This window comes from Gordionus sp. m RMFG-2023, chromosome 1, assembly GCF_954871325.1.
Source record: "Gordionus sp. m RMFG-2023 chromosome 1, tfGorSpeb1-WG-v2, whole genome shotgun sequence".
Classification (NCBI taxonomy): domain Eukaryota; kingdom Metazoa; phylum Nematomorpha; class Gordioida; order Chordodea; family Parachordodidae; genus Gordionus; species Gordionus sp. m RMFG-2023.
Genome location: NC_088775.1, coordinates 9,329,217 through 9,352,847, shown reverse-complemented (window position 1 = coordinate 9,352,847; position 23,631 = coordinate 9,329,217). Strand labels below are relative to the sequence as shown.

Genomic DNA, 23,631 nt, shown 5'->3' with positions numbered 1-23,631 from the left:
ATGCCAGTCATTGATATTATTTTTAAATTCGTCGTCCCTTAACACTATAGCTGAGTAATCACTATATATTTTGCCATTTAAGCCAATTTTTAGCCCAAAACTATCACTTTGGACTCGGGGTTTTCTTAAAAAGATAGCAGCTCAAACATGGAAGAAACTAATATAAATTAAAACGCCCTAATGTTAACGGATTTCCGGCAAACGCCGGAAGTTTGAGCTGAATTTCGGTTCTAGCTTATGTTAAATTTAATGTGCTTCATTTAATAAATAAAAAAATTTTAGGTTAATTTTGGGGAAATGTTTTTGGAATTCCCTTATCCAGAGTGCCACTCATCTTTTCAAAGTAATTGGTGTTGTCCTCTTCCTTTTTTCGATAATCAATTACTTCAAAATTCTTATGAACTAAGGGGATATTTTCTAAAATAAATTTCCAACAAACACAATTGCAATCAGACATTAAATGAGATCGGAATATCAGTTTTTTTAAAAAAAAATTTAAAAAATCTGATTTGACCGGAAATGTATTTCAGCACGTGTAGAATACCTAGCCTATAAATATCAGACGATGTTCCTTAAAAAATTTTTTATGAAAAATCTATGTAAAAGTTGACATTAATTAAGTACTTCAAAAGTTCTAGGCAAATTGTGTGAAAATCACTGGTTAGGTGTTTTACACATGCTGGAATGCATTTCCGATCGAATCAGATTTTAATTTTTAAAAATCTCTTTCAGTAAATGATATAAAATTTAAAGATTTCTAATCGCCATGAATTCCATATCTAAATATAAATTAATAAATATAAATAACTTTGTTTCTCTCTCCAAACGCTTCTTAATTTTTTTTAAACGCAAAATTGCATAACACATTCAAAATGATTTTCTCTTTTAGGCTGGTTACATCGAAAAATTTTAATTCTAAAAACTTTTAAACATTTTATCGAAAACACGAAATTTTAGCGTTCCTTTACTTTTAAAAAGAAAAATAAAAGTATGGCCAAAAAAACCAGATTTGTTTTAATTTTCAAAACTTTATCATTAGGAATTACAACTTTTTTAATTTTTTTTGAAATTTTGGATGCAACCTTATTTGCTTTAAAAAAAAGTCATTTTATATTTCTTTCCCTTTTAGGTTTATTTTAATTTTTTTTAACCTAATAAAGATAATTTTATTATTTTTTTAACCTAATAAAGATAATTTTATTATTTTTTTAACGTAATACAAGGGATGGGGTTGTTAAAAAGCCCGATTCGGGTCTATTTTTAAAAACGAATCCGATTAAGATTTTAATAAATATTAGCCTCAAAATATGAGCAAAATTTCCAGGTTTACATAATATTATATTTACCAAAATCTTAATAATCTCGCTTTTTAAGATCCGAACCTGAACTGAACACTTCGGCATTAACCATTTTTTGCCAAATCGGGAAATTATTTTCTAACCTAACCGATAAAGAACTGCTAAAGATGCCTATGAAGCGGTTCGAACCTCATGATTTTATGAAGTTATTATTAGAATGTTGTTAAAATTCTAATTTTCATCCGAACTGTTTTAGATTATTATCAATCAATTATTATGGGTAGTTTCAGTTTTTTTTAAAAAAATTTTGTATATCGTCATTTTACAACATTTTTTAAATGTTTTTAACTTCAATTTTCTTATATTGATCAAATAAAAAAAAGTATTATTTTTATGAACCGAACCTGAACCCTGGATCGTTTTAGCGTTATATATAACCTTGGTAATACATAATTATAAAGAGCATATTAACTAGTCTTATTCAAAAATGAATATTAGTAAATTTTTTTTATTAATAATAATATAAAAATTTGGTACTAACTACCTTGTCAGCCTAAACCAGAGACCTACATAGGCCTTAATTTTTTGATCAGGCCCTTGTCCCGGCCGCAGTAAAAAAAATTTTTTATGGCCCAAACTCGGCCCACACCTATATCCAAAAATCTAATTTATTGTATTTGATGAAAATAAACAATATTTCAGTGTATTTAGGGGAATCATTTTGTTTCAATACTGAAATGAAATTTATTATTATTTTGTAGTTTTCAGCCAAAAAATATAACGTTTTAAAATAAATATGTTAAATGTAAAAAAAAAAATTCAGCCAAAATATGTAACGGTATAAATTGTAAAAAATATTTTTACCGAAAAAGAATAAATGTAAAAACTTATAGTATTTGAACAAGAATTAATATTACATTAATACGTAATAAATAATATTTCAATTGGCGTAACTAAGGAGGTGATTCCGGATCAGGACACTCCATAATCCATACACTATGCATATTTCGCTACCCCACTTCATTCCTATGTGACCACTCTTATTCATTTTTTTAGTTTTTTAGTGCTTACTTAAAACTTTAATTAAAAAATAATAATAGATTAACATGAACTTGAACACTCAATTTTTTTTTCTTTCGTAAAACCTTTATTTATTTATTATTATAAAAATAGAAAGGTAGAAATGAACAAAATGTATATCGCCATACTATTAATAAAATAACAAGTTCACTAGAACTACCTAAAACGCAAGCCTGTTGGACATCTATTAGCGAAATCTCGAGATTTAGGCAATATTCTTTTGGCTAAAATATTGAGTTGGTTAAAAAATCGGCTCAAATCGAGCCGTTTAACAACACTAACTTACAACATCAATTATTTTCTTAGATATACATATTTATTTTATTTATTTATTAAAATATTATGTTTATTATTAAACTATAAAAATTGATGATCTTAGCATTATTATTAATGTGTAGTAAAAAAAAAAAACCCCCACCCTTTGCATCCCTTTTGCAATTTTTTTTGCTCGTTATTATACCCTCTCCCTTGGTATATTTATTTATATAGTATAATATATCAAGACGAATATTGTTAGTGATAACTTATTTATTTTTTTAAAAATGCAATATTATATAATATATAATATAGTAATCAATTTCGTTTTTACTAATATTGATAAACTGCTGACTCAAACCGATTCTTAAAAATGATTCAATATTTTAGCCAGAAAAATATTGCCTAAGCCAAGAGATTTTGCTCATAGGTGTCTAAATCTTTATTGCTTTCTCTTCAAGCTTGCGTAATTTTTTAAGGATAAGATATATTGATAGCCTTTTTTTAAAAATCGACTCTCCATTTGGCAACATAAATAATTACTAGATCCATAGAAACTAGCTGATTCGAATTCAATAAATCATTCTCTCAAACTCGATTGGATTGGATAGGATTTTGATTTTAAAAATTTGGACTGGGCTAGACTTAATTAGTTTGTTTTCTTTTTGAAAATATCTATTTTCCTTAGGCGCTAATTTATAAGTTTTCTTTGAAATATCGTTATTTTTTAAACAGATCAATAAAAAAAATTGTATTGAATAAGATCTTCAAAAAAAAAGAAAAAATACTCATATTTGATTGGCCGGACAAAATTTTTAACACCTTTTCTCGGATCGAATCGGATATGAAAAAATTAGATAGGGTAAGATGTAGGGCGTTACTAAATTTAAATGCTAACCTGCTGTTTCAAAATTTTGAATTTCATGTTATAATAAATTCTAGATTCAAATTTTTTTTTTACAATTAAAGATTTGGAATATTGGGCAAAATTTGATCAATATGAGTATTCTCTCATTTTCAAAAATCTATATTTTGGGGACTTTGTTAAACACTGGTATATTTTTGAATTGTTTTTTTTTAAATATTTCGTCATTCTTGAAATTTGTGCAGTATCGAGTTGACCAGTGGAGCTCAAACAACTAATCCCCGAGCTTCTAAAATATGTTTGATTTGCTGACCTCCTCATGGGAGATTTATTATTTGAATTATTATTTAAATTAAGTAAGAAAAGATATTACATTTTGATAAAACCAATCGAGAAGTTATACTTGAACTTTATTAGATAAAACAAATTCTATATAATACATATCTGCATTATTCAAATCTAAAGATCTAATAATAATACAGTTTATTAAAAGAACGTGGTAAGTAAAAACTTTATAATATGAAAGAGAATATCTATGTCCATATATCATAAGGCTTATTTATATTTTATAAATAAAAATAACTCAACAATTCATGGATACATCTAAGTAGAGATCTGCTTATCATTACATTTTGCCAAGATATATTTTAAAAATCTGTAAGAAACAAGGCCCTAATATTTTTTATTAGGAGAATATTTTTGTTTTACAATCACAAAAAAAATAATTAATTTTTCTATATTTACCAAATAATTTTTATCATAGGTCGGGATTTTCGGAACAAATAAAAAAACTTTCGTTCATGAGGCCGGGCCGGATAAATTTTTGGTCCGGGCCGCGCTCGAGAAATTAGGCCTAATGCAGATCACTAATTTGCATACTAAAAATTTAATACAATAGCAGCATATCATTTTTTTTATTAAAAAAACATCATATAAATACATCTATTTTCATATTATTATAATATAATATAAATTATTATGTTTAAAAAAAATTTAAAAACAAAAAAAATATTTATTACATTCTTTTAAAATATTTAAATAAATAAATTTTGGCTCAAAATTAGACTCGAGCCAACTCCTGAGCCGGCTTGAGCCTATAAAACTAGAGGTTGGAATCTGAACCAGTACCTGGAACTTTTTAAAATTTATAGGATCTAGGCCCCATTTTAAAATTCCCAGAAACCGGTTCTGGAACTGGTTCTGGTTCATCGGACTGATTTCGATTTGTGCAAGTAAAAATTTTAGGAACCCGAACCACTGTTTAAAAAATTTTTTTCAGAATCGAAATGAAAAACCTCCAGTTTCCAAACTCATTATTATTGCATGATGTATAGTTTTAATAAGGAACATATTTCTGTTACTCTTTACTTTTGTCAAAAAAAGTAACTCTTGTTAAGTCTTTGATGGCTTTCGAAAAATAAAAATTTTCTAATTTTTGCCTTTATTAGTGAATTAATTTTTTTGAAATTTGAACTATACCACAATAGACACATATAATTTCAAGAAAGAAAGAAAAAAAAGTACAATTTGATAATTTTAACTCTGGACAAATTTCAAATAATAAGGTTACAAAATACTTAATAATTAGATTATTAAGATGAAAAATTTTTTGGGTTCACTTTAAATGTGAAAATTCGACTTAATATTTAAATAAAATATATAATTTATATAAAAAAATATTTTAGAAAAATATTTTCCTGGTGCATGATAATCAGAATCCTAGCAGCCTTCCTCCTTGCACTATGTCATCCTGTTTTGACCACAGCTCCTGCCATTTATCAGTGAACCCCATCAATGGAAACCCTAAATTACACCTCTACGATACCGCTAACTCCCCGGCTTATCTAGATTTACTGAAGCATCTCTCATACCGCTACGCAAATTTTACGATGTCCGAACAGGGATCATGGTACTCTACCTTCTTTGATTACAATCGAAATTCGGTTTCGGAATCTTTAGACGATTCGCCCATCAGTTCAGACCCTAGAGTAGTAGCTGACGCCTGTCTGCATTTAATAATACTGCCAGAGGAAGCCTTGAATGATGGTTTTATGGGAGGAGGGGATGAGGACTATGTTGGATTAATGGTGGAGAAGATCGAAAGTTTGGAGTATTGGAGAAGTCACGCTGGCAAAGTTAACAATACTTTCGGTGCCAATCATGCTTTCATATTCGTTCCCGCCAATCATAACGGGTTTTTAAATAAAAATCTTTTTGCGTTTAAGAATAGGATGTATGTCTATTATTTATGGGCTAGGATTGAGATAATCGGGATTTTATTTTAGCAATATTTTGGGTTAATTTTTTTATAATAATGAGTGTAGAGGGCGTGTTTATATTAATTTAAAATTTTCGAATGCTTCTCAATTTGATAACGCTTGGTAAATGTCTGGGCTAGATTTTATTACGCTGCATTTATAATAAGCGCGATTCACTTCAAGCGAGGCGAAATCAATCGAAGCAAATCACATCGGATTCATCATGGCGATAATACTTTTTGAAATACACGTAAACTACTGTCATTTAATACCTATTATTGGCTTGATTATATAAATTACATAGTGGAAAATTTCGCATCACTTGAACGAATCGCGCTTACTAACGGAGAGTAAACAAAAAAAACTGACATATAGATATGTTTCATTGAGTGATAACTCAAGATTATCACTTGATTGCCAATTTTTAATAACAATTTCTGGCACAGTTTGCTAATTCCCAAAGAAGCTTTCCAAGGTTACAGTAGGAAAAAACGAAGTTATAGTCGGCCCAGAATCAAATTACAAACAACTTCACTTTTTAAAAAATTTTTTTTATGAGACTTTTCTTTTAAAAAAACCACCCCACTAATGTAGGGACGAATGGAGGCCTTATCAGCATCATTGTAATGTTAACATCCTTGGCTTTATTAAAGGAATTTATATTAAATCAAAGTGGAGGGAGAGGGCCCGACCTTATGAGTTATATCTGGTGAAATAAATCTTTTTTAAGAAAAAGGTAAAAATGATTTTCAAGTAGCAGTATTTAACTTCGAATAATGTTCTAAATGACATGACGGTTGACAAGACTGTTAATAAAATATTATATCTAGACCCTCAGAAGTAGGGCCATAGCCCATACTATTATGATTATTTGCAAAAAATAACATCCTAGGTTGAACCAATAATATATAATACTTGCCTACCGACGATCCATTCATTAAAATGCTGTTTGAAGTGTCGTTGATTACGAATCAACTGGCAATACGCCATTTTATTTTTTCATATGCATTTTTTATTTATAAGTGGAACTCTGATTTTTACCAAATTTTAATTTAGTTTATACGGGAAACCAAAAATGGCTAGCTATCAGCTGATTTATATTGATACATATATTTAAATGATTAAATCATGTATTGGGTTAAATCCGATTGCGTACAAAATTAAATTTGACAACTATCCCAATATCTTTTTTTTAAAAAAAATTGCACCAACCTATATTCCTCCAATATTTCTCCAAGATTGTCGATACCTACATCCATATCCTACGCCTTAACCACAATTTTCCAGAATTCTATGATAATCGGAAACGCTCGCTTATTTAATCACCGCTCTACCACATCTGTTTTTCGTTTCCGGTCTGAATTCGATATAATAGCCCACCTGCCCCCTATTTCCGATATGGTTTACAAAGAACCGGAAAATCTTTACAGGAACTACACTTACGAAACCCTTAGGCTTATTTATCCGGACATGCTTCCTATACGCAAAATTTTTTCACTCGGCTATTTTGCACCTTATGCCACCTCGGTTAACTTTGGTGATGTCGATAATATGAAAGACGTTTACGATTACGTGACCAATTTTATGCGTTCATTGAATCGAACATTTCCCGGTGAATATCTCATTGCCGAACCTGATGAATCGACAGAGGGAATAAAAGAAATCTTCCCTAACTGCACGTTTACCCTATTTCTTTCTGGAGGCCACGACCATTCTCAACTGACCAAAAGTATAATAGAAACTCTCGGAACGGGTTCGGTTCCTTTAGTCCTAACACCTAGTCATGATCCCAAATCATTTTTCAGATCAATGCCATACTCGGAATATTTGGACTGGAGCAAAGCTATTGTTACTTTTCCCCGTAAATTATTTTTTTATATTAATTTTTTTTGTCAAGAGATTGGTGTTAATTGGCTCGTTTTGAGCCAATTTTTAAAAACGTCTAACTCAAGATTTTAGCAAAAAAATATTGCCAAAGACTTAAGATTTCGTTAATGGATGACCAAACATTTGTGCCATCTATGAGCAAAATATTCAGGCTTATTTTTTTTTGGATAAAATTTTGAGTTAGACGTTTTTAAAAATCGTCAAAAATCGAGCCGTTTAACAACACTAAAGAGATTGATTTTGTAGAGGGATTTTATTTAAATTTGGTTCTCTTAATTATGATTTTACTGCTCAATTAAACATTGTTTATAGTATAAATAATTTTTAAATAAAAATAAATAAGCATTTAAAATGGGTATTTATATAAAAAAAAAATATTTCAAAAAATATGCATTTTTTTATATGGAGAGGCAGATTCTAGAATTGATCCCCCTGTAGTTACGACACTAGCTAGGTGATTCTTTAGAACATCATTTTAAGATTGTTATATAATTGGTAAATTTAAAAAAATCTTGCCCTGCTGGAATCGAACACCTTCTAGAATTTATCAGAGAGCTGTTCCGCTTTTAATTATAAATTTTTTAAGACATGGCACATATCGCTTATATATTATTATTTAAAATAAATATCAAATTAAACCACATTAATTTTTTTTCCTTCAAAATATCAAGTGTCACGCGTATCCGAGTTGCCCATCTTGCTAAAGACCCATCTCATCCCATCAGAACCTCATATATTTTCTTTGCTCAAATATGGTAGGCATTTAAAACAAACCTATTTCGTTCTTCCGGGTGGTTCCCCGTTACAACATCGCAACTTTAACGCTATCTTGACCATCCTGATGGGAAGGCTGGGTCTGCCTTTCCCATCGGCTAAAAGGGTCAAGGCGGAGTTGTTTTCTCGAGTTAATGTATCCGATTCCCCGGTGCCAGACCCGGAGTTTATAGAGTACTTGGGACCTATTTCAACAGCGGTAGAGTTTACGGATACCGTGAATTCGACCAGAAGGTATATTTAATTAAGTAAAATGTTTACTTTAAAGACGAAGTTAAATTTTAGGTTTACTTAAGAAGGAATGATTGGGTAAAACTGGGAAAAGGATATCTGGGGGAGGGTTATTTACGATACATAGTTGTAACTAGGATAATTTTCCTGAAATTGAATCATGAACAATAATGATATAAGTGTAAATTAGTAAAAATATATTACATTTAAAATAAAGCCAGGATACTAATTTAAAAAATATATATTGTTTACAAAACTGCAATTTTTTAAATTTTGAAGATTTTTTAAATGAAATTAAAAAAATTTTTTTTGTTAAACCTCGTATTTCGGCATTATATATTTTTAAAAAAATTATAAATACCAGCCATGATTGTAATTTGTATAAGGAAGGTACTTTTAAAAATAATATATTTTTCCCATGTGTTTAAATAATATATTTTTTAAAATAAATAAATCGCTCTTAGACGCTATTACAATTCATTCCGTTCCAACTTGACTTGCAACTTATTCGAAAGTAAGGACGCGTGGAATGATATGGGAAAACGATTAGGTGTCTACCACCCATCTATGCCCTGGGACCCTGTCTTTCCAACTGAGGCAAAATTTAGAAGTAATGTTTAAATTGGGAGCGATTTAAAGAAAAGAATAATTTAATATATTTTTTAAAAAAATTGATATTATTTCAGAATTTGAAAAAAAAACAATCTTTCGCGATTTGTTTTAACCCTATTTAATTTTGAGCAAAAAATCTTCGAAGATCATGAAATTCGAGATTTATTAAAAAAAAATTTCATACTTCATCATGAAAGATTTTTTATGCATATCGCTATAGATTTGAAATTTTAGGTAAAATTTGATCAAAAATCCGGTATTCCCAAAAAATTTTATTTTAAAGAAATTTTCCGAGATCGAAAATCTTTTAAGAATTTTTTTATTTCGAAGAGCATTTCAAACTTCTTAATTCAGCTTGAAAAAAAATAATAATGTTATTAATATCACATTTAATTTAAGTTATAAGATCCAAGCATAATTTTTAAAATGAGAAAATTGAGAGTTCCAAAAATAAAATAAATAATCCTTAGATTAAACTAACATATAAGTTAGGTGAGTGCATATATTATATTCGTCCTTCATTTTACTTTCTAAAATATTTATTTTAAAGTTTTTCACTTAAAAAAAAATCAAGACTCGAATTACGGCTTTAGGCCAATCAATAACGGATTCGGCGGTACGGGCAAAGAATTCGCTAAAGCCCTAGGTGGGAATTACCCCTTCGAGAAATTCACAAGTATATTTTAAATTTTTTTTTGAATTGCTTAAATATATAAGGAAAGGAATGATTTGTGTTGTTAAACGGTTAACCCAATAAAAAGAGAAGCCTCTCATAGATGGTAGAAAGGTTTGGACTTCTATTAACAAAATCTTGAGGCCTGCATAATATTATTTTGGCCAAAATTTTAATTTATAATGGTCAACCAGTCCTTTCACTTTACATAGCAAAAGCTATTAGCATTTATTATAATGTCAGGTAATCGCGATCAAGTTTTTTTTGTATATAAGTGTTGACTAATTTTGATCCCAGGCATCTGAAGATATTTATTAGCCCAGAGTTTGTAAAAATGAACCAGGTTTTTTTTGTGAAATTTGATATCGAGATTGAGCATGATCTTAAAAAATGCCTTATTTGTTTGGTCATTTTTGAACTCACTTATAAATCTTATTAGTATATTTTTATGTGACTAATCAAAATTTCAAACAACCATCTTATTTCTGTGGCTATTCAATCAAAAAGAGGGCCCTGGTTCGCGGGTTGATATTAAAGCATTTTGAATACGTTGTATACTTTATTAAGTTACATTTTTTATATATAAAATGCAAATCTTTTATTTCTTTAGAAAAAAAGGAACAAATTTATATAGCGATTAAAATATTAATAATATCAATTTTATTTTTGTCATTTATTAAAGGGAACTTCTCTTTTTTAAAACTTAGTCAGGTGACTTTTTTTCTAATTATAAAATGAATATTACTGAGTATTCGAGATATAGCAACCGGATCGGTTTTTTAAAAAAAAATTATTAAGGTTTGTCCCAGAATTTACGTCATTATTGTCGATCGAATTAAATTCGGATAACGAATAATCTTTGAAGAGGCTTTAATTGAAATAGATGTGGGGATAGGAGATTATTTATATATTAAACTGAATTTAGGCAAAAAAATGGGCATTATATATAATAACATAATCGCATTTATTTAAATAAAGTAAATTGCCAAAGAATGTATATTTTGATGACAATGATTGTAAATGTTCATATTACTATACATTTATTTATTTTTTATATTACAAATTAAAACGTGTAATATTTCATTTCTATATAACAACCTTGATTTTTTCTTTACAGTTGTAATGCCCACTTACCAGAGGGAAAACTTTTTATGGAAATTTTTGACAGCTTTCAAAAATTTACCTTACCTAGACCGAATCGTTTTGATTTGGAACGACCAGGACAGCGAGCCATCATCCGAATTCGAGCTGCCTAACATAGGAGTTCCAATATTGGTATTATTATTTTGATTTTCTATTAGATGTACCCTTTTTATCCTCACACTTTAAAAAAAATATATATAGATCGTGAAAACTAACAAAAATAGCCTTAATAATCGTTTCATCCCATATGACGTCATTCAAACTGACGCTGTCTTGTCTCTTGACGACGATTTATCTCTCCGGCATGATGAAATCATATTCGCTTTCAGGTTACTTTTTTATATATAACCTGAATGACTAGTAACAACAAAATCCTGTTGAAAATAATTCACATAGATTGGTGTTATTATTTTCTTTCGGGTTATTTAAAAAAGAAGAGTTGCTAAACCAATTTATATTATTTTAGTCTATATTTTTACAATTTTTTCTTAAAAAAACTTGCTTTAGACTTTTAATCATCTGATTTTTTCATGAATTTTGAATCGTTTTATAATACCACTTTAAGATTTAAACAAAGTTTTTTTTATTAATGCCAATCTATCTCTAAGAAATCTTCTATAGATCAAAAATTTATATTTCTATTTTGTGGCTTTTAACCGAATGCTATAGTGTAAGGTATATAATAATGGCAGACCCAGCACAGCCTATATTAAAAAAAATTATTTTCAAGGCTGGGTTTTTTCTAAGCCACTCGGATTTAAATTTGATCATTTTGACCTCCCAGCCCAGAATTTCTAAAATCTCGTTGGAGGGCTATTTAAATTGTTTCCATAAGGAAAGTTGAAAAATATGAGCAAGTAAATGAATTTTAAACACTGTAATATACCCGATTTTCCATTTGGTATAATTTAAATTAAGAACTTCTGGGTTGGTTAGGATTATTTTTTAATAAAATTTTACGGTTCTTTGAACCGATTTTTCTTTAGGTCTCTAATGATAATATAATACATGAATTTTTTTAAAAAAAATATGTTAAATTTAGAATTTTTAAAGGATTGATTCATTTTAATTACAAATGTAATAGTGACACATGATGGTCAAGTTTTGGGTCAATATATAGAACATTTTAAATTTACTAAAGTATGAATTTAATTGAAAGGAAGATGACAATTTTTATAAAACTCAGATTTTCTAAACAAGTTTATATTATGTTTTATTATAACAATGGTAGAGTGTGGAGAGAATCGCGAGATAGAATTGTAGGATTTCCTGCCAGACATCACGCTTGGAATTCCACTTCCAAAAGATGGCATTATAAAAGTAATCACAGTTGCGAATATTCTATGGTTTTGACGGGGGCCGCTTTTATACATCAGGTGAATTTATTCCTTTCTTTTGATAATCTTCTTTCGAAATTTAATTTTTTCAATGAGTTTCCCGTCGTAATTGTTAATTATTGATTATTATATTTGATTATTTCGGATAAATATGTTTAAAATAAATTAATTTATTGGTAAACCAGTTAGCAGTGGATTTTTTTTTATTAGTCAAATAGCGCGCATGCTCAACGTTTAAATAATACAACAATATTTAAAAAAAATAGAATATTTAAAAAAAAATAGAATGTAACCCATCATTTACCGCGAATTTGCGGCGAAGAATACAAAATACGAGTAGTAAATTATCATAATTCCTGCTAGATAAAGAGAACAAAGATGTCCAGTAGGGCTATATTATACATTATAAAAAGGAGCACATAACACATGACTTCTAAAAATTATTTGCAAAAACAAAAATTCATCGCTTCAAATACGGAGGCCATTTTTAAATTATAACCAATGGAAAAAAAAATCCCCGCTAACTGACTTCATTTTAAAAACCCCTTATTACGATTCTGTTTTTAAATTATTTAATAGACTCACTCGATGATCATTATTATCTTATTCTATAATATTTTAAGGCCCTTTGCACCCTACAATAAATCAGAATATATGATTTCTTTAAAAAAAAATTTAAAACAATATTTTAGCTATACTTAAATTCATGATAATAAAAACATAATTTTAAGTTTTTTTAAAAAAAATTACTCCTCTTATTTATTAAATTTTAATTTTCTATACAGTACTACTTTTACAAATATTCTTACGAAATGCCGGCTGTGATCAAAAACAGGGTGGACGAGATAATGAATTGTGAGGATATTGCTATGAATTTTCTCGTTTCTCATATAACCAATAAACCTCCGATTAAAGTAATATTGACTTTTGAATTACAACCAGTTACATTTCAAAAACACAATTTACCGAAACTTGCATTATTAAAATTTTTATAACTCGGAATTTTTTTAATAAAATATTTTTGTCCTTTACAAATTTTAATTAAAAGAATTGCATTGTAAAAAAAATATTTATTTTCCACCTAAAATAATATATAAATAACACAATATAATATGTTTATTTTTTCATAAAAATTTGGGCTAAATAAATTTTTATTTTCTAAATTGGTGTCTAAAAGTCTTGCCTGTTTTTGCCCTAAAAAAAGCTTTCTTAGATTAAACAAATTTTTCAACGTAAGTGCTTAATGTAAATGATACATTGCATATTTAATAAGCTTTAATTTTAAACTTGCATGGATCGTCATATAGGATAACGAATGATATGTATATGTCGTATTTGAAATCCATGAAGATTTGGAGTATCTCCATTTTGTATCATTTACTAAGGACGATTATTATAAAAATCTGATTCGAATTTGACATATACACCCAAACTGTAAATAAATTTTGCCACGAACTTTAGAGGTTTAATACGCATAATTTATATTGATTTTTATGGATTTACCATATAAATTTTAAAAATACTAATACTAAAAATGTATTGCCAAAATTGTCTGAAATTTATAGTAAAAATAATCTCAGACACATGCTGGAATTCATTTTCGATTAAATTGGATTTAAAAATTTTTTTTTTCAAATCGTCCTCGATAAAGGATTTAAAATTGAGGGGTTCCAAATCCCAATACCATACATAAATATAAATATTTTAAAATAACCAGAAAAGTAACTATTTACTTTTTGTGCTATATTTAAATTAATTAAACTACTTACAGTTATTTTTCAACAAAATATAATATAATTAGTTTGTAATTAACAAACAAGTAGAATTACTTTTAAGTTTTAACAACATTAGTATTTTGGGTAAAATTTTGTAAATTTAAAATAAAATATAATACCATTACACACTTATTCTTGTTTGAACCAATTAAAAAAAATACATTGATTATAAATTTTTTAAAATGCCATTATATTAGCACATAAGAGAAAAATCAAAGATAGAAGTAACAGCCATTTTTTCAGGCAATTTTCAAATTTGTTTTATTTTTCTTAAGCAGTAATTTAATAAACTACAAGTATCCTAAGCTGTTTGTTGGACAATTATATTTTATGATGTACATATATTATTAGATTGGTCATTCATATAGGACTGTATCGTCATTTTATAGTTTCGGCTTCAACTAATTGTCCTATTCATCATTATATTGAATAAAATATATAAATTTATATTACTTTAAATTGTGTTCAACAATTAAAACATAAAACGCCCGATAAAAAATAGCGATTAGATTATAATTTCAAAGAATTACACCAAAATAAATAAATTCTAAATGATATTAACTATTTTATATCTTTTATAATATAACTTAATTTATCTGTTATAATAATCATAATAATTTTAAAAACTTATGAAATACAATAATCAAAAATAAATTTTTAACAGGCTACTTTATAGTTTATTTTATATAAAATAATAAATATTACATTGAATTGTAACTTTAAATTAGAACTTGAAGATTTTGAAACTGTTATACTTTTTGGACACATTTTACATATAATAAGGATAGAATTAGTTCCTTGAATATAGGATCTTAATTGTAAAATATTTATTATATTTGGGCCATATATAGAATCAGATGACGATGAATTAGGCAATGGCCATGTTTATGCTAATCTATACAATATAAATAATATTTCAATTAACACCTTTTTCTTTAAAAATTCGAATATTATAATAGTTTTTTTTTCGAACATGTTCATCAAAAAACAAGGATGCGTTACTTTCAGAGTTCATCTAAAATAAAAGAAACACCCTTCATCATTTCTTTTAAAAATAATCATTTGCAACATTACATCATTAATCTTATCACACGATTTCTTATAAGTCGCTTAAAACAGTTTTTTTTTAAAAAAATTTTTCATTCTATTTTTGAGGTTTATACGTCTAACAATTCCATCAAAAAATAGATCAAAGCTAACAAAATTTAAAAGTTTTTAAAAATAGTATTTGAACTTAGGTTAATTTTTTATAAAATCTTATTTTTTTTGAAATTTTAAGATCACAATTTAAAAAATAGAAAAAGAATATTTGTTTATGCAATTTTAATTTAAAAAAACATACTATATAAGGTTACCGTTAGATGGACGTTCCGATGCCAAGACTGTCCGGAATCATTGTGGTATTCCGGAAATCATTACGAAGTGAGAAGTGAATGTATTAACTATTTCTCCGCCATTTACGGTTACAACCCCCTTCTGTATTCTCAATACAGAGCAGATTCTGTCCTCTTCAAAACGCGCGTGCCTAAACACGAACAAAAATGTTTCGTTTACGTTTGAAAATATTGCATTTATCGAAATGAGGAAGGCGGAGAGAGAGGAGTGTGATATTTGCTATTTTGTTTGACACTTTAACGTGATTACGTTTAAAATCTGATTGAATTTTTGTAAAACTACAATGTACTATAAAATACTACTATCCCGAAAAGAAGAACTATTTATGTGATACATTTATATTAACGGTCGATTAACTTACACATATTACTTATTAAAACTTCAAAATGATTACAATCATTACATACTTTTGTCTTCAAAAAGGTTTTGTATTTTTTTTTATAAATTTGTATTTATTTATAAACCCAACATGCCAATAGATTAGACCAATTTTAATTATTTGACACAAATTTTATTGATCTCTAGCGTCTTTGCCCTAAATTTTTTTGATAATTGTTCAAGGAACCAAGTCAGGAAATTGTTGAAAAATTAAATAATGATATATGTCGTAATTTGATATTTTTCAAATAAAGAGCCGATGATGGTATATAATTTAAAAAAATTAACTATCAATATCGGTATCGATAGAAGGTCAGCTGATATTGCTGGCTATAATAATTTTATTATAGAATTTTCTGATTCAAATAAAAATTTCAAATGAAATTTAATTTTTTCAAACTAAAATTAGTTATTGCTATTTCTCAACCGGTTAATAATTTGCCCAATTTAAGACTCTTAAGGGCATATTTTTCATTCAAAAATTTATTTATTTTTCCTTTCAGTTTCTATTACTTTTGATAATTTTGAAACTAAATTTTGTATTATTGTATAAAAAAAAATAAAATAAGTATAAAGGTAATCTATTTTAAAATTTTGATATAAATTTCTAAATTATACAATTAAATTCTAATACAATAAATTATAAAAATATTAATTATGATTTTTAAAATATGTGTGATTTTTGATATTAATTTCATTTTACATTTAGAATATTAAATAATTTTTCACTATTCGATTAGGATAAGCACTATTTTTATACTATGTCAAAAATTGTAATAGAAAATAATTTTTTTGTTTAACATGTCGTGATTAATAGTGGCCAACCCTAATTGTTAAGTTTAGGGCTAAAGTTATTATATATTATAATTTTGATATGCTATATAATTTGTGTTTATATGTACTATATAAATTGTTTCAAAATTAAAATGCAATTTATTCCAAAGTGTAATATTTTTGTGATTAATAAAGTCATTTTTATTAAAAATTACTATTTAAAAAAAAATATAATTAGGAATAAATGAAAGTCTCGAATTGCGTTTCATTAAATACTTTTATTGCAGAGAACTAATTGTGTTATGACTTTATTTTGTAGCTTTTTTTTAATAGTCGCACTGTTATTTTTTTTACAAACAATATTATTTCTTCTTCCAAAAATACATAGTATTTCTTAGTTATAATGTCAACATATTATTTTTATGTTGAGGGGAGGAAAAAATAGAGGTCTGCATTGGGCGGGGTTTTGACCCGCCCGGCCGGATGGGCGGGTAAAGAATTTTTCGAAAATAGGCGGGCGGGTTAAATAAAATTTAAAACTATGGGCGAGCTGGGCGGGCGGGTTAAAAAAATTTGAAATTATGGGCGGGCGGGTTAAGAAATTTGAACAGTGGGCGGGCGGGTTAAGGAAATTTAAAATTTTTGTTAAAAAACAAACTAAAAAAATATAATTGTTTAAATGAACTATAATAATTTCTTTCTTTAAATCGTTTTTTTTAAGTGGAGAACATTTACCTAACTATATTATGTAATAAACACAACAATAAAATTTCTTAGAATAAATAAACATTTTTGTCTATTAAAAATTGGGAATATAATAAAACTTTTCTCTTAAAATTTCCTTTTTTTGGGTTTGCAATCTGCATTGTATTATTTTATTTTAGTTATAATTGTTTATCTTTATAATTGCCCTTTTCAATTTATTATATAATATAATATATAAATTTTATTTTTTATAACATAATTTTTAATAAAAAAATATATTTTAATTTAATTTTTATTTTAAAATTTTATTATGAAAAAAGAAAATATATCTAAAAAAATAAAAAATAATTTATATAAATTAAAAGAAAATTCAGATAATAATACACTAAAATCTTCAATGTGGAAACAATTTAAAATCATTTTCGATGAAAATGACAAAAAGCTAGATAGGATTCTCTGCAATGCGAATCTATCTATAAATATAATACAAAGTGGCACATCCTTCTTCCTTCGTCATCAATGTTCATCTGCAAATTGTGAAGATTTGATAGATAATAAAAAAATATCCGGATATTTTCAAAAAGACAATTCTCAATTAAACAAAACGATAAAATCGGGTCTAATCGCCAAGTTTGTAGAAAATTGCGCTAAAGATATTAGGTATTTTAATTTTTATTAAATTATTCTTTTATCTTTATTTAGGTCATTTCAAGCCATTCAAGAACCAGGATTTGTAAATATTTTACAAAGATTTTTAGACTTAGGGGCCACATATGGAAAATTGGAAGCCAAAAAATATATTCCTTGCCCCATATCCGTTAGCAGGCACATATCAAAAGTTACTGAGGATCTTAAGGAAATATTATTTCCTAAAATTGAAGAAATGATAAAAAATTCTATTTGCTCATGTACTACAGATATGTGGTGCGAGGACTTTACAAAAACCGATTATATATCTTTATCAATCCATTATATCAAAATTGGATAGAAAAAAATTTCTTTTTATTTTAAAATTTCCAGAGGAAAAAAAGACGGGAGAAAATATTCTTAAAGAATTATTAAAAATTTTTTTAAAACTTGGTGTGCCCCGAGAATACTTTTCCAAGCTCATCTTTGTCACCGACCATGGAGCAAATATTTAAAAAGCGCTGGAAGGGTAAATTTTTTGTTAAATTTTATAAAATTTATCTAATTGGTAGATATTATAATAATTTGTGAGAGATTCTGTTCTGTATACACCCAAATAAAAACATTCATATTTAGAGAACTATATTTTCCGTTTATTTTTTTAAATATTAGATTTAATAGACTAAACTGTTCAGCACATAAGTTGAACACAATTCTCCGCAATGCTTTCCAGCCAACTTTTATTTTGGAAAATACTCCTGAGATTAACATAAAATATCTGAGCAAGACGTTACAACAAAATATTGATATAAGATGGAATACAAAACATAAGATGCTACAAAGCATTTATATAATGTATGATGAGATTTTAGCGTTACAATCTCGTTATATGAGTGAAAAAATGGGATCTATGGGAAAGGAAGGTTTAAAAACACTGATTGATTATTTGGAGCCATATAAAGATGCAACTAATGTTCTTGAGAGCGACTGCAGGCTTACACTACAGAACGTTCTTATGTGGTATAAAATTAGTATTTTAAGATTTAAGCATATCATTTCATTATTTATAAAAAAATAAGTATAATCTTCTTCTACATGAGCATAATCAAATAAATATGGATATAATGGAAAAAACAATTTGTGAAAAAGAGATTTAATAAAGAAAAGAGCTAAAAATATTATAATTGAAAAATTTGAAAATGCTTCATAAAATTTCAACATTTTTAATACCAAAGTTCCAACAAATGAGGATGTTGACGTCGGAAGAAATGAATGAAGTAAAAATACATATTGAAAACATGTTGGATTTGATTTGCATCGAAGAATATAACATCGACGTGGATAATCTGATTTTACCCCTTTCCCCAAATGCAAAGAGAATAAAATTAAAGGGTATTAATAAATTATAAAATTGCTTAGCTCTATTAAATGCAATGTTTGAAATAAATAGCATCCGCTTCAAAATTAAACCCCAACATATGGGAGGATGAGGTTGTTACAGAGGAGAGTATTGTACCTAATGACATAACAAAATATTTAAATCTTAAAGTAAGCAGTTATGTAGCAAAATTTTAAGTTGCATATTACAATTAATTTTAAATTTTAAATTACTTAATTAAATTTATTATTAATTGTTTCATTTTTATTTAAAGATCTCAATTGGGGAAGAAGAGGATATTCTTCAAACGGATATCCTACTTTGGTGGAAACGACAAGAAAGAGATTTGCCAAAGCTATCAAGATATACAAGAAAAATATTGGCAATTCCTGCAACTAGAGCTTCTTCCGAACGCGGATTTAGCATTCTGGAAGATTTTTAGAACAAAGAAGAACGTGTTTGAATCCAGAAAATGTCGATTCATTATTATTTTTGCATTATAATTACTTATAATATTAATTTTACATTTATATTTTTTTCATAAATATTCAATTTGATCAAATAAATTGTCCATAATTTACATTGATTATTTTTATACTTATATTAATTTCCTAAATTATAAACTTTTTGTAGAGGAGTAGTGAAATATTTTTATAAGATGCTAAAAAAATGAAAGAATGACCATAATTAAATTTTATAAACGGGCTTGGGTTTTTTTATAAATAATGGGAGGGCAGGTAAAATGTTTTAGATTAATGGGCGGGCGGGTAAGGAATTTTAAACAAATGGGCGGGGCGGGCGGGTATATTTTTTTGAAAACTATGGGCGAGCTGGTTAAATTTTTTAAATCATTGGATGGGCGGGCTTTTGGTCCAAAAACCCGCCCAATGCAGACCTCTAGGAAAAAATTTGTTATATTATACTATTTCGCACTTTTTTTATAACTAAAATAGCCATTTTCCGATCGTCAATCATTATATAGTGATTGCTACTTTACGAGGTACCTATTTTTTAAGATTTTCCTGTATTATATCATAATGTCTATAAAAATTATTCCCCGAACTCCCCCCTCCCTTCATTCTCATCGACTTGTATCAGACACTGTGACCCAATTCACCATGCGATTATATACACAAATGAAATCATTAGTTTTTTTGAGTACTGCAGATGGTAAAAATATTAACGAAGGCTCAACAGCATGGGGTTCAAAACCAAACTTGGGCTTTATTTTACTAAAACAAATTTGATATTAGACATGAAGTCTTTCCCGTAATAAACGTAAATATTAGATTTAGATAAAAAAGCTTTAAAGCCTGGAACTGGAGAAAAAAATAAGGGGATACCCATTTGCATCATGATATTAAGTTGTAGCTTAGATAATATGAGACATGTGGCCGAATACCGCAGACCCTTGACACTTATTCTTATTTATATATTTAAAAAAAACACCAAAATTACATAACCATATTTTATTATTCATCCACGTTTTTTCATCAGTCGGGGTTTAAAAAATTCATGGAACCTATACTTTAAAACACAATATTTTAAAAAGCTATAAAAATTAAAAATAAATGTAATGTTAATCAAATATCACCCAGAATTCTTCAAAATTAAGCGGAAAGGTGGATTGATCCTTTCCTCATGTTCCTAAACACTAAGACAATTTTGGCTAATTCAGGTCTTGATTGATACCCATATAAAATTAGAATATTCCTGCAAAACTTCTTTTGATATAGAAAGAGGTATCCTATTTTGAACAAATAATTAATTTCAATATTATTTTTAAATATAAATATATATAATTTTATAATAATAATGGCCATCTTGCGGATTAATATTCATGAAGTTAATTTAAAATATTTTTGATTGAAGTTTTATTTATTTTAACAGGCAAAAATTGTTTACACTAACAAATTTTATAGTATTTTTTATAAAAATATATTAATAATAATGAAAATATAAATTTATAAAATAATCAAAAATTCGATTTGTTAAATAACACACCATAATTTAGGTATCAATTGATCACTATAAATAATCTTTTGATATGCTAACATTTTTATCATAATGTAACATTTTCCCAATAGGGTTGCATGAATTAGTTCAATTTTCAACGCTCAAGGCAACCTGGGGAAAAAAAAAATTTAGACCATCAACTGTATTCTAAATAGATTACATAACGTTTTCTTTTTAAATAGTATATACATTTTATTCATTCTATCCTAACACAGTTAAAAACCATTAAAAAACTAATTTGACAATTCTTATATAAAGGATTGGAAAACAAAATTTTCTATACCACGTGCACCTTTAACTTCTGAGTTCAAGCTCACTCTCAATTGAAACTACTTACAACACATTATCTAAAAAATACACCACTCACATTCACTATGCATAATTAATTATTCTGATTCCATCTACAATAAAACCCTTATATACCAACTTACCAGCAAATAACCCTACTCCAATGTTTTGGTCTTAGACTCAAAGTAACAAACTTAGGTATTAAACCATCTTCTCGTCATTAGCATGAAAGGAATCTGCCAACCTGTCATAAACTTATTAATTTAAAAAGAGATGACCATCTATAAAAACATGGCCCCCAAGCCCTCCCTTGCTCAGGTTCTTACACTTTTTACAAAACTAATAGAACCCCCAATTAATACCAAACACATACATGTAAATAACAAATCACTAGAAGAATTTATCTTTATTAAAAAAAATATCAACAATAAAACACATCCTATCTTGTGTTAATTACCAGATCACTGACCATCTTACTAAATTATATGATAATATTAACAAAATTTGTCAAATTTAAAACATTGGAATAATCTCTTCACATTCCCTCAAATGCCTCTCAATCCCAAAAGATAACAAATATATCTAACTACCTAACCTAATAAAAGACAGACTTAAAAATTTGGAAAATTTGAATACTATTAGAATACGTTAAAAATCCCAATAATTCTAATGAAAGTTTCAGTAATACCTGCAACAAAATATCCAAAAAAATAAATGAAGGCGACATATGTGGTGCACAAAAATTAATCTCTTCACAAACAAAACTCGTCCCATCTAACGACGTGACCCTTGACAACCTAAAATCCCTTCATCCACATGCCTCTTATACTAGTTTACCAAACCCACCGCTCAATATCCCCCCCCTTTTATAATTACAAACCAAGATATTCGCGGAACAATAAGTGAATTTAATAAATTTCAGCAGCAGGCCCGGGGCTATAGACCATCTTACTTCCAAACATTTCTAAAATCTCATAATTCCAATAATTTTTTTAACTCACTTACCACCTTCCTTAATAATATAACTACTAAAGATATTCCAACATTAGCTCATCAAATTATATTTGAAGCTAACTTGATTGCTTTTGAAAAACCTAATGGAGGCATCTCTCAATAGCAATCGGTACATTTTTCAGACGCCTGATAGCTAAAATTATTGCAAAAATAATAAAATCCGATATTCATTCCCTGCTTGGCAAATACCAATTAGGATGCAAGGAGGCTTAGATATAGCCTCCAGCCTACGAATCTACCTTCAACATCCACCGATAAACTCCGTTTTATGCAAAATCGATTTTAAAAATGCCTTCAATACAATATCACGATCCTCGAAAATCTTTTTACGATAATTTCCCCAAATACTCGTGCTTCGTAGACATTTGCTATAGCAATAGCACGCCCCACATTTTTAAGTAGAGTTATACCTACCCCCTCGGCCCTATTCTTTTCTGCTTAGCTATCTACAATATGATGAAAGATTTTAAATATGATTTTGGCCTAGACCTTAACCTATGGTACCTAGATGATGGCACCCTTTGCGGTAATCCACATTAAATTATCAAAGCCCTTAACCACCTCGAGAGAGAATGCTCTTCTAAAATTGGTTTAGAATTAAACAGAACTAAAATTGAAATATGCTTCATCAACCTTGAGAATTCCTAAGATTTATTTAAAGGTTACACTATTATCGAAAAAGAAGAGATCCACTCAATAATAATATATCCGAAAAAATTATCGATCTTTTCTGAGATGCAAAACTCGGAAAAGTTCATCAACCACATTCCATCGCACCAGCTTTTTTACTTATTAAAAAATGTTTATATCTTCCTAAAATCTCGCATCTCTTCCACTCATCCTCCTCCTCAAAATTATTCAACACAAT

At 27.7% G+C, this 23,631-nt stretch overlaps 1 protein-coding gene and 1 long non-coding RNA gene across 3 annotated transcripts in view; both read left to right on the top strand.

Annotated features, from left to right (window-relative positions):
* LOC135931179 (exostosin-3-like) overlaps window positions 1-16,704 on the top strand; it is a 32,824-nt gene extending 16,120 nt beyond the window's left edge. For both annotated transcript variants that reach the window (XM_065468100.1, XM_065468099.1), the window contains exons 3-12: window positions 5,184-5,692; window positions 6,995-7,617; window positions 8,315-8,651; window positions 9,113-9,258; window positions 9,835-9,936; window positions 11,051-11,208; window positions 11,278-11,405; window positions 12,308-12,452; window positions 13,199-13,327; window positions 15,539-16,704. In XM_065468100.1, coding sequence (XP_065324172.1) covers window positions 5,184-5,692; window positions 6,995-7,617; window positions 8,315-8,651; window positions 9,113-9,258; window positions 9,835-9,936; window positions 11,051-11,208; window positions 11,278-11,405; window positions 12,308-12,452; window positions 13,199-13,327; window positions 15,539-15,748 — 2,487 coding nt within the window. In that variant the 3' untranslated portion in view covers window positions 15,749-16,704. The remainder of the gene's footprint in view (window positions 1-5,183; window positions 5,693-6,994; window positions 7,618-8,314; window positions 8,652-9,112; window positions 9,259-9,834; window positions 9,937-11,050; window positions 11,209-11,277; window positions 11,406-12,307; window positions 12,453-13,198; window positions 13,328-15,538) is intronic.
* A 2,727-nt stretch (window positions 16,705-19,431) lies between these two features.
* On the top strand, window positions 19,432-19,891 carry LOC135927865 (uncharacterized). Its single transcript, XR_010572202.1, has 3 exons — window positions 19,432-19,459; window positions 19,518-19,615; window positions 19,720-19,891. It is a non-coding gene; the product is annotated as an uncharacterized LOC135927865 (long non-coding RNA).
* Window positions 19,892-23,631: the final 3,740 nt, after the last annotated feature.